The 24,366-nt window shown below is 36.3% G+C and overlaps 2 protein-coding genes across 8 annotated transcripts in view; one reads left to right on the top strand and one right to left on the bottom strand.

The window, feature by feature from the left end:
* Positions 1 to 580: 580 nt before the first annotated feature.
* On the bottom strand, positions 581 to 17,028 carry slc25a25b (solute carrier family 25 member 25b). Of its 7 annotated transcripts, XR_006154844.1 has the most exons (11): positions 16,215 to 17,018; positions 8,482 to 8,608; positions 8,185 to 8,272; positions 7,175 to 7,286; positions 6,275 to 6,433; positions 5,509 to 5,661; positions 5,149 to 5,256; positions 4,684 to 4,851; positions 3,549 to 3,699; positions 3,052 to 3,416; positions 581 to 1,043 (listed from the first exon to the last, which is right to left on the bottom strand). XR_006154844.1 is itself a non-coding variant. In XM_042724127.1 (10 exons), exons 1-10 carry the CDS (start codon positions 16,536 to 16,538, stop codon positions 3,229 to 3,231), a joined length of 1,575 nt encoding a protein of 524 aa, XP_042580061.1. In that variant the 5' UTR covers positions 16,539 to 17,028; the 3' UTR covers positions 581 to 3,228. The 7 variants fall into 7 exon arrangements, 6 of the variants coding, with proteins under 6 accessions (XP_042580061.1, XP_042580060.1, XP_042580062.1 ...); XM_042724127.1 differs by having other exon boundaries at positions 581 to 3,413; positions 16,215 to 17,028; XM_042724126.1 differs by having other exon boundaries at positions 581 to 3,416.
* Positions 17,029 to 18,436: 1,408 nt separating this feature from the next.
* fam102ab (family with sequence similarity 102 member Ab) overlaps positions 18,437 to 24,366 on the top strand; it is a 33,528-nt gene continuing 27,598 nt past the window's right edge. The window contains exons 1-3 of the mRNA XM_042724142.1: positions 18,437 to 18,878; positions 19,131 to 19,174; positions 19,258 to 19,559. Of these exons, the coding sequence (XP_042580076.1) occupies positions 19,414 to 19,559 (146 nt within the window). The 5' untranslated portion in view covers positions 18,437 to 18,878; positions 19,131 to 19,174; positions 19,258 to 19,413. The remainder of the gene's footprint in view (positions 18,879 to 19,130; positions 19,175 to 19,257; positions 19,560 to 24,366) is intronic.

Below are 24,366 nucleotides of genomic sequence, written 5' to 3'. Positions count from 1 at the left end.
TGTTTAAAATTTATTCAAGTATGCCTACAAATGACCAACTACTTACGAAAGATTTAGCAAGTAAAATAATTGTAAAATTATGATAAAACGTTTACTGTTTAAATTCTGCTTAAAGCTTATGCATTTAATTGTGTGATTATAAATTAAGTAAAATTATCCAAATTCATCCATCTGTTTAATAAATAATTATTAAAAAATAAACTTTGTTTCAGTCGGCTTTAAAAGGAAAAATTATTATTATTATTATTATTATTTTTAATACACTGTGTGCATATATATAGATTTTTGTGTCATAAAGACCAATTATTTTATCATGTAACCAATAATTTCTTTAAAATAAACACTTTCTTAAAAGGGAAAACAAAGAAATTTAGTTGACAAGTTTTTAAACATGCTTTTTAAGACACTTAAGATTTTGGTAACAGGACTGAGAAAATGCATCTATCTACCAATTAGAAAAAAAAATCTAAATCAAATAAAGTTTTGTGTAACTGACCAATACATATTATGAATGGTTAAATATTTGTGACCTGGGATAGATAAAAAAATAAAATTAAAATAAAAACACTACACACCCAACTTCAATAAACATAATGAAGAATGACTTTATTTAAGTTATTTTACAAACATAAATATTTCCGCTGTACATTCAGTTTCTGCATTCTAGAGGATGTAGATTTTTATTTCCATTTTAATCCCGTAAACATTTATTTGCTCATCTCAACTAAACCTTCACAGAGGTGTCATCACATCAAGATATATTTTGCAGTACAAATATTTGGATATTTTATTAGTATGTATGTTTACGATACTCGGGGGACCCCAGCAACAGCACATGTTGATATACATGTGGTGAACGTAGTGCAGTTACACTCACTAGCAAACAGCTGAACAGTAAGGCAATAGATTACAGGCAGTCTCAAAGGGTGGCAATCCTCGATTGTGTTGAACACCACAAACACACACAACCTAAAGCCTTTAGTCTCAGGACAACCACTTTAATGGGTCAAGCTCACACAACCAAAGGAGTCCAAAGATTTCTCCTGTGAGAAACAGTGAAAAAAAAGGTGCAAAATGCATCAATTACGATTCAGGCAATACAGCTTTAAAAAAAAAGCCCTGTAAAGACTCTACAGTGCAATTTGTGCATATTCAGACAATACACACATACATACGTTACAAAGACTGAATTGATTCAAAGGGAATCGGGCCACAGCTGAGTTTAGTTTAACCACCATTGGGACACAGAAAGGCTGTTTTTCACTGATCTAGGTCATTTTCATGAGGCTTGAGAAAGACCAACTGATCCTAGGCCTGCACAAACTATCCATACAAGTTACAAACATGCAGATATCTGTTCCAGATCTCAACGGAGAAGAGTTTCAGAAGTCTCATCTGCACAGGAGTATCTGAGACCACGGAATTCTCCCTGAATATATAAATAAAATATTTCAGTCTGACATTAATGCACTGCATTTCCCCCCAAATACTCTAAAAGCAGCTTTTTTTATTCATAAATAAGGCAACTATATGAACACTACAGTATTATAGAATTACCAAGGGCAACAACCCATTAAACTGGTGGGTTTTATGACTTCACATGCAATAGCTGCAAGGGTAACTTATTTTCTTCTTGTCCGTCAAAATGCACATAAGGGTGCCAATCCTGAAATATGTCATATGCAAATATACAAGATACTTGCCTACTGCTGCACAGTAGAGTCAAATAATTTTTTTTTTCAAAAGAGATCCTAACCTATATTGTACCTTTTTAGTGTTTACAAAAACATTTTTACCCCAACCTGATACAAACATTAAACATATATGCTGAAAAATAATATATTTGCTTAAATCACAACCACTACAATTACTCAACACTATCATTCCATTGTAAATCCTCCTAAAAATTCAAGTCTGGTTTATTTGTATTAAAATTAAGTGCTTCAATATGTCCCTTGACTAGAGTTTAGAGTTTAAATCAGAGTGTTATAGTCATGTTTGAAATCCTAATACTGGTGAGAAACTATATTTACACTGCAGATAATTGATCAATTTATGAACTAGAATTGTTTGAATGTAAAAACAGATCAATTTGTAGCACCGCTTTATTCAACTTAAGACCTGACAGTGTCTATCTAGACACAGAACTCAACCCAATACATTAAAGCTGGTGCTGAATTCTCAAACCCAGGTCATTTAACACTGGATCCACACACATTAAAACACTTGTTTACATAACGCTTGATTAGCTTTCAGTCACCATGGGGAGTGTGTGCACATACATAGTGTTTTTAATTTTAGAAAGTCTTTTTTTAAAGTAACCTTCAATTGAAATGAAATAAATATACAACATTAAAAAAATAATAAATTAACAACGAAAAGTCCTCAGCAATTTAGGGAACAATTTGATGAATAAGACATATTTCAAATATTTCCCTTGTTACACACTATCCCCCATTTCAAGATGTGAAAACTGGCATGTCTATTAATGTAATAATACAAGGGAGTAAATGATCTAATAATACAACAAGCAGTAAATGAAGCTAGCGAAACACAAATATATGGGTGATCTTGTAACAAATTTGTGTCTGGCCCTGTCAGCTCTTTATTATTGAACACTGCCATCCAGTGGAATGATGACACAATGATTTGAAGGGACTTCACCAGGATTATTAGCATTGTATCTACTAAAGCATTTAGTGCATTAAATTTCAGTTGTGCAGTTTAAATGAGTTCATTAATTGATGCAGTGTTATTTTCTTTGCATATACTAAATGCTTTAGTAAATCTGCCTCTTTGAATCCATCAGGTGTTTGGCCCTTCCTTTCCATTAAGTAGTTTTTCAAACTGTCTTGCATATAATTGGTCCCTACTAAAATATAGCAAATGCAACCCCATGACCTCAGGGGTGGGATAAGCGAGTGTCTGGATCCAATGCAGACACCATTTTAAGATGTTCACATTTTACTTACAGCTAGAATTGTATTTTCTATGCATGTCCCTGGTCTCATATATTCGAGCTACTCTTCCATTCACTGAATAAAGTCAAACCTCTTTGACGCTAAGATCTCGTCTTCCCCTCATGCAAGCTCTTTCATGGCCGACTGTTCCTACACTTCTCCTCGAGTGCAAGCTGGCCATCCTGGACGATGTCTTTCAGTAGTCCAAAAGAAAAGTTGAGAGGAAAAACAAAAGCCATTAAGGATTTGAACAGTCTTTGGGTTCCCCTCACCGGGACTGGACGCCAAGGGTGATCTTTAGGTTCTCATACACCACATAGCTGATGCTAACAGCAGGAATGACCTTCATAAAGTTGGGTGCCAAGCCTCTATAGAGTCCAATAGCGCCCTCTGTCCGTACAATGTGTCTGAAGAGACCAGTCATGGTCATCTGTGGGCTGCCTTCCTGAGTAGCTGCTAACCAATGAAGAGCAAGAACAAAAAGTAAAAAATCAACTGGACTGTGACAGATAAACAATAATAGTTTACTTAGTGAATGAATTAGACAGGAAGCCTTCTAATTCTGTATTTGAGAGTTTAAAGACTTACCTTGAGCCTGCATTCGTGTCCTCACTAAGGCTAATGGATAGCTTGCTAACTGTCCACAAGTACTAGACATTGTACCACAGGCTAGCAGCACAAACACACCCGGATCGGCGCTGTCTGTAGCAAACCTCTGCAGCCACGAGTTTTTTAATGTCTACACATGAAAATAAGAGCAACACATTAAAGTAATTATAATATAAAACAATGTCATTTAATATAATAATATTTACAATATAAATTAATCATAAAATACATAAAACATTCAGGAGGTAGAAAACTAAGGGGGGAAAAAGTGTTATTTAGTATTATTTATAGTATTTACTAATATTTTTAATTAGCTTTTTTATATTTTCAGGTTTAATTTTAGATTTAGTAATTTTGTTGTGCTTTTGTCAATTACTAGTTTTTGTTTTTATTTCTATTATGCTTTAATTTATTTTAATTTCAGTTTTCACATAAATTTTGTAATAACTAGTGTTGTCTAATGATTAATCGCATCCAAAAAATTTTTTTTTGTTTACATATTATGTGATCCTGGACCACAAAACCAGTCTTAAGTCGCTGGGGTATATTTTTAGCAATAGCCAAAAAAAAAAAAAAACATTGTATGGGTCAAAATTATTATTTTTCTTTTATGCCAAAAATCATTAGGATATTAAGTAATTTTTTTTCCCATAAATATATCAAAACTTAATTCTTGATTATTAATATGCATTGCTAAGTACTTAATTTGGACAAATTTAAAGGCGATTTTTTTGCACCCTCAGATTTCAGATTTTCAAATAGTTGTATCTCGGCCAAATATTGTCCTATCCTAACAAACCATACATCAATGGAAAGCTTAATTAAATATTTTTATATATAATATTAAATATAAGAATAAAAATATATAAATGTATATACATGCAAATCTTTTCAAAATATATACTGTATGTGTGTATTTACATATACATAATAAATATACACAGTACACATACATATATTACGTAAACAAAAACTTTTATTTTGGATGCGATTAATCGTTTGACAGCACTAGTAATAACTAAATAAATGTTTACTTTAACTTAAAATGATTTTATTCCAGTTAGCTGCCACTGACAAATATATAATCTTTTTGTTTTACTGTGTAAAAACTTACCTCATAAACAGCCAGGTCTATTCCCGCATAAGGGATGATTCCCAACATATTGGGAATATAACCTTTATAGAAGGCTGTCAGTCCCTCCTTCTTAAATATATGTTTAGCACAGTCCATGATACCAGAGTACTGACCCGTCCTTCCCAAGGCAAGACGAGTTTTTAAAACTAAACACACAAAAAGCTTTGTTTAAGCTCCCAGAGATCTAAACAAAACAATGCTTTGTTTGGTCTACGCACATAGAAAGTCATCATCAGGTTGATTAGGTTTCAGTTTCTGAGATGGCAGTTAGTAATTAAAAACTCTGGAAACAATTTTTTACATTTTTACATTACAGAACATGATACAAAGAATGCATGGTAGGTCCAGTCATAGCTTGTTTAATAATTATTATTGAAATGAAAGCTTTTGTTTTCTCAAAACAGTGCCCAAACTTTATTCCTAAATGACAGTTTATGCTCTTACCTCCATGGGGTAGATGCTGCTCTGAGCAATCGCTCCTGCGAGAGACCCAGCAACCAGCCTCTCCAGGATTCCCAACGTCTCCTGATTGCTGCCAATCAGCCGCTTAATCTGAAGAACAGGACACATGAGCTTTAGAGCTAACAGTCTCTCCCTCCAAAGGTTTTAAGCCAGATAATGGTATGATGTACATTAAAAAAGTTTATTTAATCACATACAAAGATCAACAAAAGAAGAGCAACAGTTTTTTCAAAAGTTTTTTTAAACATTGTGGATAAATATATTAACACTGCATTCTTTTAAACATCCAGAATTATAGTTCTCCAATTTTGTAATTGCCGAAAGATTCCAACAACAAGCTACCTGCTCATACGCCATGAACTTGATAGCAGATTCAGGTGCGATCTTCAAAACGTTGATACCGTTCCCTCGCCACAGTGACCGAAGTCCACCCTCACGGATCATTTGGGCGAATCCTCCGGTGATGCCCATGGTGTTGCTGCGTGACGCATGAACCTGCCAACACCATTGCAGTGGTGAAATGTCTCAATTTGCTTGTAAATTACTTCATTTAAGCATTTTAAAGTAAGTTTACTTCAGGTAAGGTAAGCTTTAGGGAAGCTAAGCTTCAATGCCCTTTATAGTCTTATACATTCATACACTGATGAATTTAAAAGCAGAGAATTTTAAAAATCCACCAAACCAAACTGAAACTAGCCTCACTAAGGGATTTAATAATGTGCATGGTCATCCACCGAGATCAAAACCTGATCAAAAGTGTCAATTTAGACATTAATATTGTTAATAAGAAATGTTACTTGAGCACCAAATCATGCTGAAGGATCATGTGACACTGAAGACTGGAGAAATGGCTGCCGAAAATTGAGCTTTGTCATCACAGGAATAAACTACATTTTGAATATTCAAATAGAATAAAGTTATTTTAACCTGTAATAATATTTCACATAAAAACATCTTAATATGTATAAAATATGAATGTATGTTTACTCTAATATAATATAAATCTAAAAAAACTATAATGTATGTTTCCAAACTTAAATGTGTATTATTCATTGATCATATGATGAGTGCTATAAGTTCTGTACAGTTAGCATCAGGGGGTCCATACCTGCATGAGAACCTTAAGGCGGTCCAGGGGTGCAGTACAGGTACGGGACACTGCGCCAGCTCCACCTCCTGCTACCAGGTGTCGCCACAACATTCCCATTTTCTTCTCCTCCGCCGTAAACTCATCAGGGACCATCATACTTTCCCCAACATCAAATATCTGCACAGAGGAAATGACATCATGTGGAGTGAGATTACATGCACAATCTCTGTGAATCTCCACAATTGCCCCTAAGACCACAAGTGTGACTCCCAAATAAGGAGCACCAGAGGTTTAAACACGCTTGCTTTCTGAAAACACCGGTTAGCTTGCAGTTTAGCAATCTCCACTTCAATATTCTATTATCAGAAAAGTGTAATTTATCAAGTGTTTCTTTATGAGAGAGCAAGAGAGAGAGAGAGAGAGAGAGAGAGAGAGAGGCTGTGTATGAAATAACTGGATTTAATTTATAATCAAAGTAAAATTAATCTTCTGTAATATAAGTGTGAGTTATCTGTTCACGTGGGGACAGTTTTAGAATAATCCATGAGGTGGACACATCTACCTCTCCTGGCTCAAAAAGGTCAATTCAGTGACGTCAGAGCACTGTTGATCTGTTTAACAGGATCAGACTGGATCACAGTGACCCCCTTTTGTCCCATTCAGGAGTATTTCAAGTGCAAGGAAACAAATTAAAACTAAGTGGGCTTAGAAGGACTGAATGGCTAAGGTGGCAGTACATCACCAGTTTAAACGAGATGTTTGGTGAATGTCAGTGATACAAGCAAAGGCAATTTACACAGAATACAAAGACTGTAAAAAGCACCATAACCCCCTCAATGAGAGAAAGTTGGCGCTAAAAGCAAAGCTGGACACTTTGAACTGTAAGGCACATGGCAGGATGGTGTGGTTAAGTTTTACCGTAGAGTGTTTCCAGTAGAGGATGATTTCAGGAATGTTGTCAGCAGGATGAAGCAGATGGTAATCTCTCCATTCATTCCAATCAATCGTCATCTTACCGTTTTTATCCATACTGTTCAAATTAAAAGACAAAAAGAGACCAAAACTAAATATGCCAGCAACTTCTTTGGCTTTGGGTAGCAGCTTCTTATTTTAAAAAAGACCAGCTTACACTTTCTAAAATTTATACACTTCCATAAAAAACTGCTTAGATTTGCAAAACCTCTAGAGAATGAAAAGTATTCACATGCAAAAATGTCCCTGGTTTCAACATTTCAGATCTATCGCATTTCGAATTCTTCTTTAATAACTGACGAAAGCGTTCTTCTGCTAAGAGTTTCGTTGTTATTTGTCAAAAAATCCTAAAATATAGGCATCATCAGCTTACTTAATATTTCCAAAGCACTACCCACATGAGACCAAATAGCTTCTGAGAGAGAGGGGAAAAATTACCTCAAAAATGCTAAATGAAAACAGCACAGATGAATCAGCAGATGAAAAGAAAAAGCAGAGCAAGGCAAACATGCAGGGAAAAGACCACAACTTACTACATTATAGGGGTACATATATGACCCCTCCTTATTCTGATAAGATGAGCAGAGAGAGAGAGTGGGGGTGGGATCACAAGAAGGAGAGAGTGATAAAGAAACAGAGACAGAACGCGTATGACCAAAGACATTTACACACATACACACAGACAGGAAATAAAAAATGACTTTTATTATTGTATGTGCTGCAATCGGTTTGTATATGTGATTCTGGTTTCTTTTAGAAGCACTAAAAAACTCTTGGGTATTGGCTCGTCAAAGAATGTCAAATAAACATGCTGGAAAATCCGAACCAGGAGACGTGTTGTATAACACGTGCTGTTTTGAAGCGAGGGTTCCCAGTCAGGTCTGAATTATTAGCTGCGAATAAAAGACTAAAGAGAATGAAGGGGATTGGACAGATACAATCAATAAAAAAATTACCTCTTGAGGATCTTTTCAGCCTGTTCCTCAGATATATGAACCCCGAGGTCTCTTAGTGACTGCATGATCTCCTGTGAATCTATGTGACCTGCAGTTTTAAAAGGAAATGTGATTTTAACATCTAAAACAGAGGTTCTCAATGGCAAACTTCAAAGGTGGCCTTAATATGACTTTATATGACATAAGACAAAAAGAAAGAAGACAAAAAGAGCATTAAAGAGACTGTTTTCCAACAAAAACACCTGTAATTCAAGACAACGCTCATAATAGTTCGTAAAAAAACACTAATATACTTACCATCGTTCTTTTTGTCAAGGCTCTTGAAGACCAGCCGCAGTTTTTTCTCATGGTCCCTGAGGTAGTGCACAAACTCCTCAAAGTCCAACTGACCATCCAAGTCTTTGTCTCCAGCCTTGACGATTTTCTGAAACACATACACGCTGGAATCAACATCAAAACCTTAGGACAGAATCAAGCCAGGTCAGTGAGCTGGTGCTGTTCGGGGTGTTGAGCTAATGGGCCACTAGGGACAGACATATGGCCTTTGTTTGTTGAACAGAGTATTAATAGGACCATGCTGAACATTCTCATGAGCATCAGCTTTATTAGGCCCATCCTGACAACGCTTGACCTTTAGGAAAGTAGCTGTCTAAACCATTGAGCAGCATATAATTGAAGCTAATGGAAAGGGATGGAGAAGATGAATTAATCATTAATCTGAAGTGCTCTGGAAAGACAGAAACAAAGCAAATGTGTTTCCAGTTTTAAGAGCAAATCAGGCCCATAGCTTGATTCCTGGCTCATGTTACTCTGACGGTGTGTGATAAAATTACTGGTCTGTCTGAACCTTTTCAACCACAAGCAAAAAACTAAAATAATAATACTGAACACCCCACCCAGTGACATCAGCATTTCGTAATGTGCCACTGAAAACCAGATCACTGAGTCAGATCATTTGTTTTATGTTGCTGTCCATTATGAGATTATGGACTTGTGCATAATAACACCTTAGTAAAAACAAAGAAAAAGTGTCTTAATAAACTAAAATTCACTTCTACATGAGCTACAATAGCTTAAAATCCAGTTAATAAAGTCCTTTTTATGGGCCCTGTGCTCATTAAATCTATACCACCAAGAAGCCATGTTAACAAAAAAGTATTTTTAACAAAACAAAATGTAAAAGTTACATTTATTTTTATCTATAACATAACAATAATTATTATGGATTTATATTAATAATAATAATAAATCTATTCATTGACCATCATTGAACAGAAATGAAGCTTTGAATAAATGTACCCAGAAGCCATTCACAATCGGCAGAACTCTTCAGAGTTTAGCATCATGCCTGATAGTCCAGTGTGCATCCTTTCAGGCTGTCAAGATCACACAGTCTCAAATCGCTCTGCAAGTGTAAAGCAGGTTAAAGATAGCCGTCGTCTTCTCACACCTAAGCCGGATGCAACAATGACTCAACTGCAGACAAGTGGGTCATGAGAATGGAGCTGAGAACATTAACCTTTTGAAGATGACAATGCAGTCATTCTCAAATATAAAACAATCTGGAGAATCAGAAGAAAAACAGAAAAAAAAATACTACATTTTATAGTGTACATATTAAATTTGTTTTGGTTTACATTTATAATTTCTTGGCATTTTTTGCACAAAAGTCACTTAGGCATAAAAATGAAAGTGAGCTCTGTGAAGGACACAGGAAGGGATTCTGAAAGCAGTTCAAACACGGAAGTCAAATGATCTGGATTAAATTGATTCATCCCATTACAAGTTCTGACTTGAATGGGCAGGACACACAGCTCTTGGTTCACAAGAACTTTTTGACCATCTAAAACACAGATTTTCTTCAGTTTCTTTAAATCACAAAACCCACAGCTTACTTTTGAGACCAGTGTCAACTAAAACAACCTAAAACTATTAAAAATCATTTTCAGTAAGTAAAGTAAATCTGAAATGAAATGAAATATAAATATGATTCAACAATCTAAAAACTAAATAAATGAAAATTAGAAATGTTGCATCGGCAACTGAAATAAATATGCACTAAATTAGTCAAATTAGTGAAGTACTAAAATTAAAACTGATATAAAAATGCAATTAATGCAATATGCAAACAAAAAATTATATACAAAATAAAACATTCTACACACTACTACACAATCATTTCTAACATAATACAGATGACATACCTTTCGCCATTTCCTGTATGAATCGAATTCTTGTGATGGAAGAAATAAACTCAACTTGAAAAGAGACTTCAACTGCACTGGTAAACTATCAGACTCAAAATACTGTAATTCTATCCGTTCTGAGATATCGACAGGCAAGTAAAGACACAAACACAACATGTTCAGCTAAAAAAATGAATAAAACTAAAAACTTAAAGGCAATGTGAGAAAAAAAACATACACAGCTCTGGTCTGTTCTTGAAGCTATCAAGACCGTAACGCCGGTATTCCTGTCACATGCAATTAGGGGACGTATAAATCCCTCCCATTTCGAGGCTTATACTGCAAACACTGCTATGTAATTGGCTCACGTCATATACTGTACAGCATCACCTTCTTAAAAGCTTACCGAAGTATCTGTCTTAAAGACTGACAGCCATGCGACTTCTGGAATATTCATATAACTAAAATAAGGAAAGCAGACAGCATCTTATTTGACTACTTAAGATAGAGATAACTCATCTAATTCAACATTTTATTAAAGAGAAAATAAAAATTAATTGTGAAATTTCAGCTCCCATAACATTACTTACCACTTTCAGTGCAAAAACACATCATAGTAGTGTTTTTTTGGACATCAGTAAAGCTTGTCAAATCTAGCAACAGTAACCAAGGGCTTAGCAAATGGTCAATTCAGCAGCAACTAATTAGTGAAATTGGTAGTCAGGATAAAACCTGAAACAACAACAGTTCTACCGCTCAGTATGTGATTAATCTTGTTTGTCCCTAGATAACAGAAAACTGAATCTGATCATTCACAATGTGAAGAGGTCTAATCCTGGCACTAGCATGTGATCATTCCCTAATGAGTCTGACCAAGTTTCTGATATTGGGCCTTACTATACAATAATACTATTTAGAGAGCAGTGAATACTGCAACCCACTAAAGATGTGAAGCAACAGTTTGGGGGAGGAGAGAGAAACAATCACATGCGTGGGACATGTCTAATTTGCTAAAGTCTAAAAAAAATTCACACCAATTCATCGCTGACTATCTGCTGTTTGTCTGTTAAAAGGGTACAAAAGCTGTCACTGGGAGGGCGCCTTTTCAAAAATTACTAATGTGTACTATTTAGGTACTAATATACCATTAAAGTACAAATATTCACCCTAAATAAGATACAAAAGTGCTGCCCCAGTGACAGCTTTAGTACCATTTTTTGTTCTGAAAATATATAACAAAAACACAAACAAATGGGATTATAGAACTATTCCTGCTCCTTTTTAACCACCATACTGACTCCTGATGACTCAATTTCAGATCATGTGCAGATATCTGTTGTAATATCTTAAATAATTTCATTAAAATAGGCCTTTCTCAGATGCCTATATCACATTAAGCCAATTTGATTTTAAAATTTGCATTTCATTCATTTTCCATATGCAAATAATGAGATGTGAAATATCAGTCATAGCTCAGTTTTGGGAGATCTAAGCTGAAAAGACTTCAAGAATCAAAATATGAAATAAAGTGCAGCAGTTCAGTTGTTATTATATTCCTCTCAGACACCAAAACGTACAAATATCAATGCATAAGCAACTTTAAAGCCTTTCAACAAATGCTTCTGTTTAATGTGGCAATTCTTTCTGCAATACCTGCTGAAGATCCTTAGGAGGCGCCACCATGATCAGCACTGTAGTTTTCTTTGGAAATACTGTGCTCTTTTCTCGACCGACTGAATCTGCCTGTGTGCCTGGTCCCCTCTGGCCTTCCTTTTGTGCAGCATTTTCTATGTTTCGTTCCTTTAGTCCGTCAGGTGGCCCTGCGGTATCATGTTCGCACGCTGTTACTCCCAGAAGCCACTGGGACAGGGATGACCAAAGTTCGTTGAGCATCTTTATAAAGATGCTCCAAGTCTGTTTGTGCACTTGAGTTTTGTCTTGGCCTTCTCAAGAACTACGTCTACAGATGTTGTATGTGCGTACAGAGAGAAACTGCTCAGGCAGTCATATGTGAGGCCAGGAGGATGAGGGCAGATGGGGACACTGCCACACAATTTCCAAAGCTTACTGGCATATCCAACAGCGTTTCCACAGTAACCCAGTGATCAAGTCCAAAAACTCTGAAATGCAGTGAATGCAGTTCTCTCATAATCGCCTCAAAATCATTGCATTTTCCCAAAACAAACTGTCCAGGTAACTTTCCCAAAACATGTTCTTTGCTGAGCGCAACAACACACAAAAAGCTGAAGAAGAAAAAGTAATTCACTCTTCAAGTGACATCACTCCACAACTATGACACACTGCAAAGTAGCTAAAAACATGAAAAAAGACAACTTAACTGAAAGAAGGTGAAATCCTCACAAACAATCTGTTTTTAAAAGTGATTCCATGTTTTAAGCGCTAGTATTTCTTGGCATCTGCAAGCTGCTGCAGGTTGGCTGCATCACAGAGCCGGCAAAATGTGATGCAGTGAAAAAAGCTGCAACCTCACTGCAGCTGTGCCTCAGCCAATCAGAACACTCCACACTGGCTGCCCCTGTCTGACAAAGCATAAGCAGCCAATCAGAGGACAAAATAAAGCCATCTTATGGAGTGATCTCTTACTCACCCAGCAATGAGGAAATTTTGCTGACTGTTTTTTCTGCCCTCTGCTTTTATAAGACCTACTGCATCATTAGGATCTCCCTGGTAACGCCTCCAGAGTGATTACATGCAATACTCGCCAATAAAAATCTACCTCATTCATTCATTAATTTATCAGCTTGTTGTGGTTATATTCCTTCTTTGCAAATGCATCTGGGTTTGCACAGCAGGATATGTTCATATTTTACATCCTTCTTCCCTTATTTTACTTATTTGAGCAGAATCCCTTTCTACTGATTAGACTGATTAAGCTGAACTACAGCTGCACCGCAATTTATTTCACCGAACAATATGCAGATCTCAGGAACCTATGCTTCTTACAATTTACGGTGGAATGCAAACGGTATGCATGTATATGATTTTATGCATATGCAGTATATAAAATGAGCAAGTGGGAAACAGACTGTCCTCTACAGGCCATTAGATTAATCACAATACTGACTCATGCTCCTGCCTTAAAGTCATATTTATCTGTATAGCATTTTTTTGTTATATTAAGTGTCTACACTGTCAAAACTTTGGTTCACAAGTTTTCCTGAATCCAAACTGGACAAAGCAGCATATACATAAAATGTAAAAAAAAAAAATTATTATATATATATATATATATATATATATATATATATATATATATATATATATACAGATATTTAAAATAAAAAAATATAAGAAAGAAATATAAAATTGTTAAAGGACATGGGACTATATCCTTAAAACATTCTATTAAAGATATACGTATATACAGTATATATATATATATATATATATATATATATATAGTATACTGTATATACGTATATGTTTAATTTAATGTTTAAAGGATATAACCCCGTGTCCTTTTAACAAATCATGCAATGAATTTACTATTATTCTCTAATATGTAGCCTAATATTAGGTTCAGGTGTTTTTAAATGTACACGTCACAGGTACCAAAAAAAAAAACACAGTAGTGGTTGCCCTGTTCTCCAGGGGGCCCTTGTACTCCTAAGCTAATTAATATGTGAGGATAGAGAGATACTAAATTATTCACCCAGCCCTTTGAACATGATGATAGGTCTGGCTGCTGGCTATTACTGCACCAAATTTAAAATATACAACAAAAAATACATTTAAGAGAAAGAAAGAAAATAAAACACAAGAAGGGACATGCATGCAAAAGAAGGCTGAATTTAAGTAAAAAGTGTCTGCATATACTGAGCCACAAGAGCTGTTCCATTAACCCATTTACTGTAAGATTCATTTAAAAACTCTTATAATTAAAAACCTTTCTGCACAAGCGCCCATTCATACAACATTAAATAAAGACCTGTAGCTTCTTATGTAACAATCTATTTTCGAGTGTTTTTGAATAGAAATTCTTCCGAGCAGGTCCTGCACTGCATTTGCATCTATTTTCTCACTGCATTTGCAAGTCCAGCATGCAAATCAAGTTCAAGTATGTGCAATCCACCCTTGATTATTAAAGTGCCAGTAAGTTATTTTTGCCCTCCGTAATTGAAGCAGCAGATATCATTCATCACAATGAGAGGTTGTGAATTAAGCAGCAAACTCTTTTGACCTTCATAATTAAACATTTAATAGCACAGTTACTGGTCCATTTATGCAGTGCCAAAAAATCTCAGCTAGTCCACTAGAGAGGAACTTTCGGTTTTGTTCGAAGTGCTTTTGTTAGTTGGCAAACAAAGGAATTCTTGATGCGCAAAATTCTGCAGCCAGGCTTTTGTCCAAGACTGCCGCTATCCAGAAAAATGTTTGACCTTAAGGAAAATTAGTCAAAAGCTTGTAAAACACACCCAGAGATAAAACTATCTGAAGTGTGGTATGCAAAACATGTGTGTCCTCATTATAAGCCAATGAGTAAACCATCTCTGAAACTCCCTTTCAGTTTCTGAAAGTATTAACATTATGCTACCTGTTAAAGGTAAAAACCTCCCACCTTCCACCATCAGAGAGGGAGAGGAGGGGGAGGGAGAGGGAGGCTGGTGAATCATAAATGACAGAAGTTCTCATGACTCGCCTAAAGAAGCAGCCCACATTCCAGGTGATCAGTATCCAAGATCTCTATTTCGTTTTAACAGATTATGATAACTCAAAGCAGGTTGTGTACATTCTTCCTGCACTGTGAATTTCCCAACAGCCACTTCTTGTTTGTACCTATTAATTATGTGACATTGTATGTTCTCGAGAGACTCTTCTCTAGTTACACATTTCCTCCTTCTTTGGGCAGTTACATTCTAGTCTAGATTCATATCTAATAAACATGAAAGTGAAAATTATACTGAACTCTGATTAGAAAAGAACATGCCTCTATATGGGCATCCTCTATAATGCTTAGCATATCTGAGGCAAAGCAAAGAAAAACATTCAAGTAACCTTTGGAGAAATAACACACATTTCTCAATAATTCTCCCTCTCTCTATATATAAACTATAATGTATATTTCTCTGATTACTGTTATATATTATATGCATATATGTAAATAAAATTACTATATATATATATATATATATATATATATATATATATAAATATATATAAATTAATTTAAACACAGACACAGACACACACACACACACACACACACACACCCATATATATATATATATATATATATATATATATATATATATATATATATATAATGATAAAAAAATGTTCTAGCTAAATAAGGAGAACAGCTTATTCCTGCCTGAAATTAAGCTCAATTTGCCACATTAAATGTATATTTTGGGTGGACAGAAACCCACACACCTGCCTCAAAATAGAAGATGCTACAAAAATTATATTTCCTATCATGCCACATAAGCATTGCCAGTGTTCACCCAACAATGTAGTTCTTTTTAGCCATATTATCAAACACACTTGAAAACAACTGTAAACCTTTCTAGGGAAAATCCTCTTCACACAGTGCAGAGAAAGGAAAGGCACAGATGTCATCTGTGGCACTGTGTTAAGCGAATGACACTCAAATCAGCTGGTTTAGTGAGTAACCCCACACAAGAGCTATGAAAGTAAGAAGTCAATAGCCTTTAGGTACATAATTGTACTTCTGGGGTTTAATAAATAGTGATGCACAAACAAAATAAGTTGAACTGAGTCCTTCCTAAGTCTGTCCTCTCTATCAGTGTGATCTGACCTGTAATCCCATTATAAAGACCTATTACAGTGGGATAACTCAATAGTGTAAAGTGGAGAACACACCTTGAGCTCGTGTTCAGTGCGATGGAGCCCCAGCTTTTTCAGTCCGATGGTCAGGTCGTTGACACAGATGCCTCCGTCTCCGTTGACATCCAGGATCTGGAAGAGCACCTTGAGCCGATGCTCCTGCTCGGGTCCGCCGCACACCGGGCAGTGATGCGGGGAGTCGCAGGACTCATCATGACGGTGCTCGGATAGAGAGGTCTCGGAGACCGGAGTCCGACCACCTCCACCTCCAACGGGGTCCGAGCCCTGATACTCCTCCGAGCGGCACTGGCAGAAAACACCGCTGAGCAACGGAGAGACGAACGATCCCCGCTGATGCATGTCACGGAACTCCAGCAATTTAAAGTCAAGTCTGTCTATGGTATGAGCGCGTGGGGAGCGAGAGTCACGCGATCGGAGCGGCGCCTGTGTGCTTTGAGATAAGCTTCCGAATAGGTCTAAAGATATATCTATTGCTTTTGAGCCTCTTTACTTCAACAGTCCGTGTGATATGTTCTGGTTTAAGGTTCAAAACTAATCGCGCATTCAGAGCTCATAGTGATGAGCTGGAAGCGTGTCCCACCGGTACTCCGGGTTCTTGTATCCTAAAAAGCGCAGGTAAATCGGAGTCTTCCGACAAATACATCGCTTTGAATCTCGTTCCGAATATATATTCTTGAGTTTGTGGATTTCCAATGGTAATCCGGTTTGAATTGGCGGTCTGAATGACAGCTGATGCACCGAGAATGCCGGTAGGGCGGGAGGAATCTCGTCGTGTTCAACAGGAAATGAGTAACTGGGCTTTGAAGTGGGCGGGACTAATGATGTCAGTGATGGACACTTGAAGTTACCAATCACATTAATATAAGTTGTCTTCTCGTCACACCCCAATAGTTCTGGTCCTTTCCACTTTTTTATAATTCATAAAAATACTAATATTTGTTGCTATTATTATTAGTAATAGTAGTAGCATTATTACTTAGAATTATTAGAATGAATATAAAAATTATATGCTTTCAGATACATTTTAGATAATAAATAAAACGAGTAGCTGCGAATGATGAACAGGAATGCTCAGTTAATGCAGATTTGTGAGATTATGCTTGTATGTGTGTTAATTCCAGATTGTGCATGTCAGACAATTATGCTGTTCAATTCTACATTGGAAGCCTACTATTAAATATGCCAGTAGGAAGTACAGTTAAACCTGTTTGTCACTCAGAATCCTACCTCACGGTCCTCCTCACAGTGATCACATTCAAAAATTTACTTCAGAGAGACACCTGCTGGGGAAATAATAGAATGCAGTTTTCTGCTCTTCAAATTAGGATTTTATGTTCTTTAAAAGGCACTTAACCAACTTGTACAAAAACAAACTGTGATATTGCAAGAATTCGTTAAACTTCGTAATAACCTGATGCATATAAACTTGCACTTGCAATCGGTTTGCAGTGATGTATGGTATCTGTGAAGTAACCAGTTTCACAAAGACCATTCTTATGAATATTTTATTTATAAACAACTTTAAAATAATGATGCACCCATTAAATTTTTGTTTCCTTTGTTCGGTCTGAAGTGAAGGAACAATTTGTTTACATTTTGGCACATTTATTTAACTGGGATAATGCATATTAATGAAGATTATACACATTTTTAAACATGCTGCATTATAATACAATTGCTAATTTATATCCATAAATATAGTCTCTAGGTAGCACAAATACATTACAACAGTATGCAAATATAAATAGGCTATATGACATTATAATTGCAAGTACACCATACTCGAACAAAACAGTGTTGCACATAGTTAAAAGTAATCACAAATTTGATTCGCTTTGAGTCACTGCTTAAGATCATAAAAAATATAATATAATAATAATAATTAATAGTAGGCCTAGTAGTAGTAGTAATAATAATAGTGTTAGTAAGGAGTTCACTGCTAGAACAGCTGAGTGTCTTAATTTTTTTAAATCTATTTTTAACAAAAAAAATTGAACACAAAACGAACTAATTACAAAAAACAATTAATCTACGAATGAAAAGCCTTTAACATTAGTCGAAGTATAACATCTAATGATTTACATTCTATTATATTTTACTTCTGAAAACCACAGTTTTTGTATGTGCATTTCGAATAAGTTATCAAATATCCGGTCACGAGATGGCGCTACATTCCCAACAAATCCCAAGCAACGATTTTCTGCTTTAACACATACGCGCGAAATCCTCTTTATTCTCCAAGTTAGAGACTCTCCTTGACAACACGAACGTTTGTTTTCTGCCTCCCTAGAAACCGCTGACGGTACTTATGGTAACGTTACTGATGAATCTCTTAAGCCAGTATCGCAACCTACATAACAGCAAAGCTAAACAACGGGCAAGAACTCTGAATGTTTTGCTTTTTAATAGTAAAATCTGACGTTCGAACGCTCTCAGTGAACTCAACAGCTCAGCTGTATTTAGGGAAATCCACGCGTCCATGGAGGCGGCGCTTAACGTTACTGGAGTTCACTAAAGAGCTAGACAGTGTTCAGCCCTGCAGTCAGTCTACCTTTGACTCAACGTTAAACAGTTGATTTCGATACGAGTAAGTTAAGTTAATTATATTATGGGTCGTTTTCTGAATTGTTTCGTCCAGTGATTTCTATCCTGGCTGCCATTTGAAAACTCTCCATCGACGTAAGTATTCAACTGTCTCTATTCAAATGTTCAGTTACGACATTGGAAACAACAGGCAACTACTTTCGATCATTAGAGAGAAAATATGATGGTCATTTCGCTAGATATTGTCAGTAACTCTCAAAAAGCATACGATATTTATCCATGATTAAATGAATGGTGCCAGTGGAGCACCAGGGATCTTTACACCTGGATATAATGGACTTCTTCAAGGTAACTAACTCTCCAGGGAATGTGTTTGCTTTTCTGTAGAGACTGCAGCGTTCCCGCAGTGCTACCCCTGTATTGGTTTTAAGGTAAGTTATGATATACGTTTTAGCGTTTACTTAGTATAGAGCCTGTCTGACCAGTCTTTCTAAGAGTGAGTTTTACACCCTAGGTTCTTCTAGACACCCTCAGTCCTCTCAGAGATGCTGAACCAAAGCACAAACATTGAGAAGGACTTCCAAGCACCTGATTAAAAAAGAACTGCCGCCATCTCCCTGTCTTCATCTACCTCTGCCTTCAAACATCCAAAGTCCAGTCTCAAAAGAATATGGCATTTTTAATGAAAAAGAAGAAGTTCAAGTTTCAGATACACTTCACCCTGGAGGAGCTTACGGCTGTGCCGTTTGTGAATGGGATGCTCTTCTGCAAAATCAGGCTGTTGGATGGTGGAGACTTTTCCATTTCTTCATCCAGGTAAGATTTGGGATTCTCTCTGACTGTATTGGACCATGATATCCATGGTTTCTGCCAAATAAAATACTTGCTAGGGCATTAAAACTCTGGTAACTTTATAAGATACTACAGTTTAAAAAATTACTGTAAATTCTACATTTATAGTTATTTCACTAACTGTGGTAACTTATTTTGGATTTACTGTGAATAAAAATGGTTTGATTGTTGATGAATGATGGTAGGCATTGAAAAATGTTCTTTAGAGCTCTAGGATGGGTGGAAAGACATTATTTGTGTGTATTATTATAGATTTTGCTCTTTGTCTTTGGTAAGAGCACTTGTTCAGACCTTCAGTTTTTTCTTAGCCCGCACTGCAGAGCACTTACAAGACCACACAGGTTGCTTTAGGGGTCTCACATCAAAAGTTAAGACATTTTCTAGGGGTCAGGGTCAAACCATTGCCTTTCTTTACATTGTTTACACAGGTAAAGGATGTGCTCTTTTAATCATTGCTCACAGACAGCCTGAATTGCACAATCATGTCCATTTCCATGAATTCTTTTGTTCGGGACTAATTCTGAAAAGATTTCTGCACTTGGACTGTGGTTTAAGATGATAGCACACAGATGTCCGCAGTATGATTGTTTATAAATAGAGGGCTTAAGTAGGGATGCAGGGCTCTAGACCAACTTTTTGCACTGGTGCGCCTAACTTTTTTTTTTTAGGTGCACCAGCACAAAAGTTAGGTGCACCCAAATTTTCGCCCACATCACATTTAACACAGCTGTTTTACAAGTTCACTTTTTTTTTAATTGCTGTCCATATAGCCAATATTGACTTGTAAATGATTAACTAACAATCTGGTCAACATAAAGTTCTTTATATGAAGCACAATTCTACAAGAAAGGTAACTTACTGAAAAAGTGTTGGTACTTAAAGTGCTTCACTGAGCTGAAATGTAAACTTAAAACATCCCAAGATAAATGAAATAAAAAGGAAATCTAAATTAAGTGTTTTAAGGGCTTCAAACTGAACATCTCATGGCTCAGTGTCTTATGGACTATCCTCCATTGCAGTCACATGCCCCTCGGATGGCCAACTCCTGTAGTTTGGCCTTCTTGATCTTTGGCCTTGGCTAAACCACACCCACACTCTCTCAAACATCAAAATCTTCCAGACCTGGCCCCTCTACACCGATTCTGATCAGATCTTCCATGGTGTCTTAATGAAGGGATGCTCTAGTGTCTGATTTGAACAGCTAAACACTCCCTAAACAGCTTATACTACTTTCTCAGCTATTAAAATATTTCAGTTTTGTATGTAATAGCAAAGTGATTATATTTCGTTTCGTTTTTTTTATTAAGTTAATTTAGAAAAACGTTTGGAGCATTTTTTTTGTTTGTTAAATATAAGTTTTAGTTTTTTTTAAAGAACGACCAAGCAGCCAGCGTTAGACAGTGAGCCTATGTTTGATCAAGTTAGCCTTCTCAAATCATCACGACTCACCTAAAATAAAATCTCTAGATATAAAACAGTTCAAGTATATAACAATGTTTAAACATTAGACTCAGATAAATGTGGACATGGAGGCGCCAGCGATCACTTGCATTTTTTTCAGTAGATACGCCGTCATTTTTACACAAAAAGGTAAGAGTAATACATCATTCGTTACTGCAAAGGGTCTTTTATTTCTGTGCACTCACAATATCAACAAAACATTGTGCTTTTATAAAATATAGATAACATCTCCAGTAAACATTAATTACTGAAAGTTATTCACTTTTTTAACGTGGCTGACACTCCCTCTGAGTCGAAATAAACCAATATCCCGGAGTAATTCATTTACTCAAACAGTACACTGACTGAACTGCTGTGAAGAGAGAACTGAAGATGAACGCGAGCAGAGCAGCATGTGTGTTGTACTAACTTTTTCTATGCGGACTCGGAGGGCTGCGCAGCCTGCGCACTGGGACTCTGTGTTGTTTCAAGCGCATCATTCTGCGCACGGGATGTGCCTAAGCTCTCAGTGCCGCTCTATATTGGCGCCTTTGTATTATAATACTTTTCTGCGCAATCAAAGATTATTTATAGTCTTTCTTGTTCTGTCCTATTTTTTATATGTTGCTGCCTTAATTACTGTGCTATATATTTAAAAGAAACGTCTTTTCTGTTTCTATATAAATGTATTTACTTGTTTTGTTCATGCATGTATTTTACAACAATACAAAGAGCAATGTGTAACATTTTACCAGATTTTAGACTTATTCGCTTTTATGTGTAAATAAAATATTTCACTAGATTTTACAAAATTATTGTGCACCCGTGATTTTTCTGGAGTATCTTTTGCTGCTGAATTATCCAAAAACCTAGTTTATAATAGTATTTTTGTCATAATTTATGATTATATATTTTTTCATTTGTTATTTTTCATTAAAATGAAGTTGTATATATGTAGTAGATTGTGTTTAACATGCAAAAGAGTGACGATCAGGTCAACACAACGAAGTATAGAAATTCTACATTGATTTTTAAAAAAATCCTGCGCTGGTATCAGATTGGATCAGTATCGGCAGATACTCAGAATTTTCGGTATCAGATCGGTTATGAAAAAATGGTATCGTTGCATCCCTAGGCTTAAGCCCTTAGTAGGCTAGACTCACAGCTGGGCAAGTCTGATCAGACTCAGCCCAATTAGAAGAATAAAGGTGCATTAGTAAATCTGAGTGAATCAGCAGTTGTATATGTTGACAAGTGGGTTATGATTCCACCATATGAATTCCAAAAAGACTTTGATTGGATTAATCTTGCATGTGATGTGTTCTCACACACACATTGTGTTTCCATGTTTGGGGACATTCCATAGGCGTAATGGTTTTTAAACTGTACAAACTGTATTTTCTGTCATGCTACACCAATCCTACACCTACATGAGCAGCAAATCAGCATATAACAATGGTTTCTAAAGGATGACTTGACACTGAATACTTGAATAATAACTGCTGAAAATTCAGCTTTGCCATCACAGGAATACATTACTTTTTTAAAATAGATTAAAATGGAAAAGTGTAATCATATTTCAATATATTACAGTTTTTTTTTAACTAGGTTTTTGATCAAAATAAATTCAGCCTTTATTTATTTAAAATAAAATGAGATATTAAAAATAAAATATGTATTTTTAAAAAAAAAGTAATAAAATGACACCAAATGACAATAGTTAGTTGATTAGTGGTTTGGATCAGATAATCCATCTAGTTGATTTCAACATAGCTGAACATGAAAAACTAATAATATTTCCTCCAGAGAGAGCACAAGAAACAGTAATGTGTCAGTCTATTTGAAGATCTCTTGTGTTGTGAAGTTGTTTTTAGTGCCATATGACTGGGGGTGGTGTATTGTGTGGGCACATTGACTTGCTAGCAGTGCCAGGCACAGAGAGTGCCCTCGTTCTGGTGCACTGAGATGACCTCCGCATTCATTCTGCACAATGCCTTGTGTATCTGACATGTGAAGGTAGAAGTGGGTTATGTCATGAATGTCCCAACACCACCATTCCTCAGATGGGCCGATAGAGAGATTCGATTGCATAGATAGCAGGAACAGTGTGTGTGGTAATTTCAAGGCATAGAAAGTGAAAAAAAAAACAAGACGAGAGGCAGATAGGACCTAGAAATGGAATGCAAGATTGATAGAGGAGTAATGCACGAAGGGAAAAAGAGGGTGAGAGAGAGAGGGCGAAAAAATGGACAGAGACTTCAGTGATAGTCCAAACAGAAAGCCGTTTGTCTGACTACGCCATGGTCCTGTTTCCCTCTGCCCTCCTCCCCTCACTCATTCTTTTCTCTCTTTCTCTCACGTTTCTTCATCTTTCTGTCCTCTTTATCAGTGTAGATTGAGTTCATGCAGTGCTTGATTGACAAAAGTAAGTTCTCATGACAGTCATGACAGACCAAGAATGCCCCATATTATTACTAGAATCTTTCGAGCATCAGTATCATCAAGATCTTGCATCCTTAAGCTGATCTCAGACCCGTTCTGCAGCTTTTCCACGCTTCATTTTTGTATGCATAAGGTATGGGAGAAATCAGATCAACGTGATGATAAGACTTTCTCTGAGGCGGTTAATGAGGATGAGGACAGAAGTCATTAGTTTCCAGGGGCTGTCCAGGCTTGCTGAGCGGACGGAGGGCAGTGGAGCTTGAAGTGCTGATAGGGCTGCTTTTTAATGGTTGGCATGTGCAGAGGTGGGTGCATGCAGTTATAAGTCCCATTTAGACATTCACAGTCATGATATGTGAAATACATAACCTTACGTAAACCTTTATCACTGCCGCTGGCTGGCCATCACTATTTTTATTTATTTATTTATTTTTTTGGTGCTTCCTGTTTGTGGTTGGCACCCAAACCATAAAAGATCTAGCTGAAAGACTGTAGTCTGAGTTATATATCATTCTTGTTGCAGGTGTATCATTACTGTGGAAGAGGTTATACAGAAGCAGTAGTTGCTAAGGAAACAGTTGTGCAAGTGATTGTGTGTGCCCTAGTCTCTCCATTGATGTCAGTTTTTGATGAAATTGCTCTGTAATTGTAATCATTAAAGGGATGCTCATCTCTCTTCCTTCCTGTTCTGTTCCTCTGCCTTCCACAGACGATAAATACTCAGCAGCCACGTGCCTTTGATTCACACAGGTTTATTTCTGCACGAGCACTGAGGCCTGTTCACACCATAGATAAAAACTATAATGATAACTGATTACGGTTTTATATATTGATTCTAATTCTTTGAGAATGGGGAAGTTCGCAACAGGCCATTCAGTCAGGCAGTTTT

Source organism: Cyprinus carpio, chromosome B5, assembly GCF_018340385.1.
Source record: "Cyprinus carpio isolate SPL01 chromosome B5, ASM1834038v1, whole genome shotgun sequence".
NCBI lineage: Eukaryota > Metazoa > Chordata > Actinopteri > Cypriniformes > Cyprinidae > Cyprinus > Cyprinus carpio.
This window is presented reverse-complemented; position numbering and strand designations above follow the sequence as displayed.

Excerpts from the sequence above, each read along its gene's own strand:
- slc25a25b (XM_042724126.1), bottom strand. The coding sequence starts at position 16,538 with ATGCATCAGCGGGGATCGTTCGTCTCTCCGTTGCTCAGCGGTGTTTTC. Across the intron at positions 5,257-5,508 it reads AGTTCATGGCGTATGAGCAG|ATTAAGCGGCTGATTGGCAG; the intron begins GTAGCTTGTTGT and ends CCTGTTCTTCAG. Across the intron at positions 4,852-5,148 it reads GCAGCATCTACCCCATGGAG|GTTTTAAAAACTCGTCTTGC; the intron begins GTAAGAGCATAA and ends TTTGTGTGTTTA.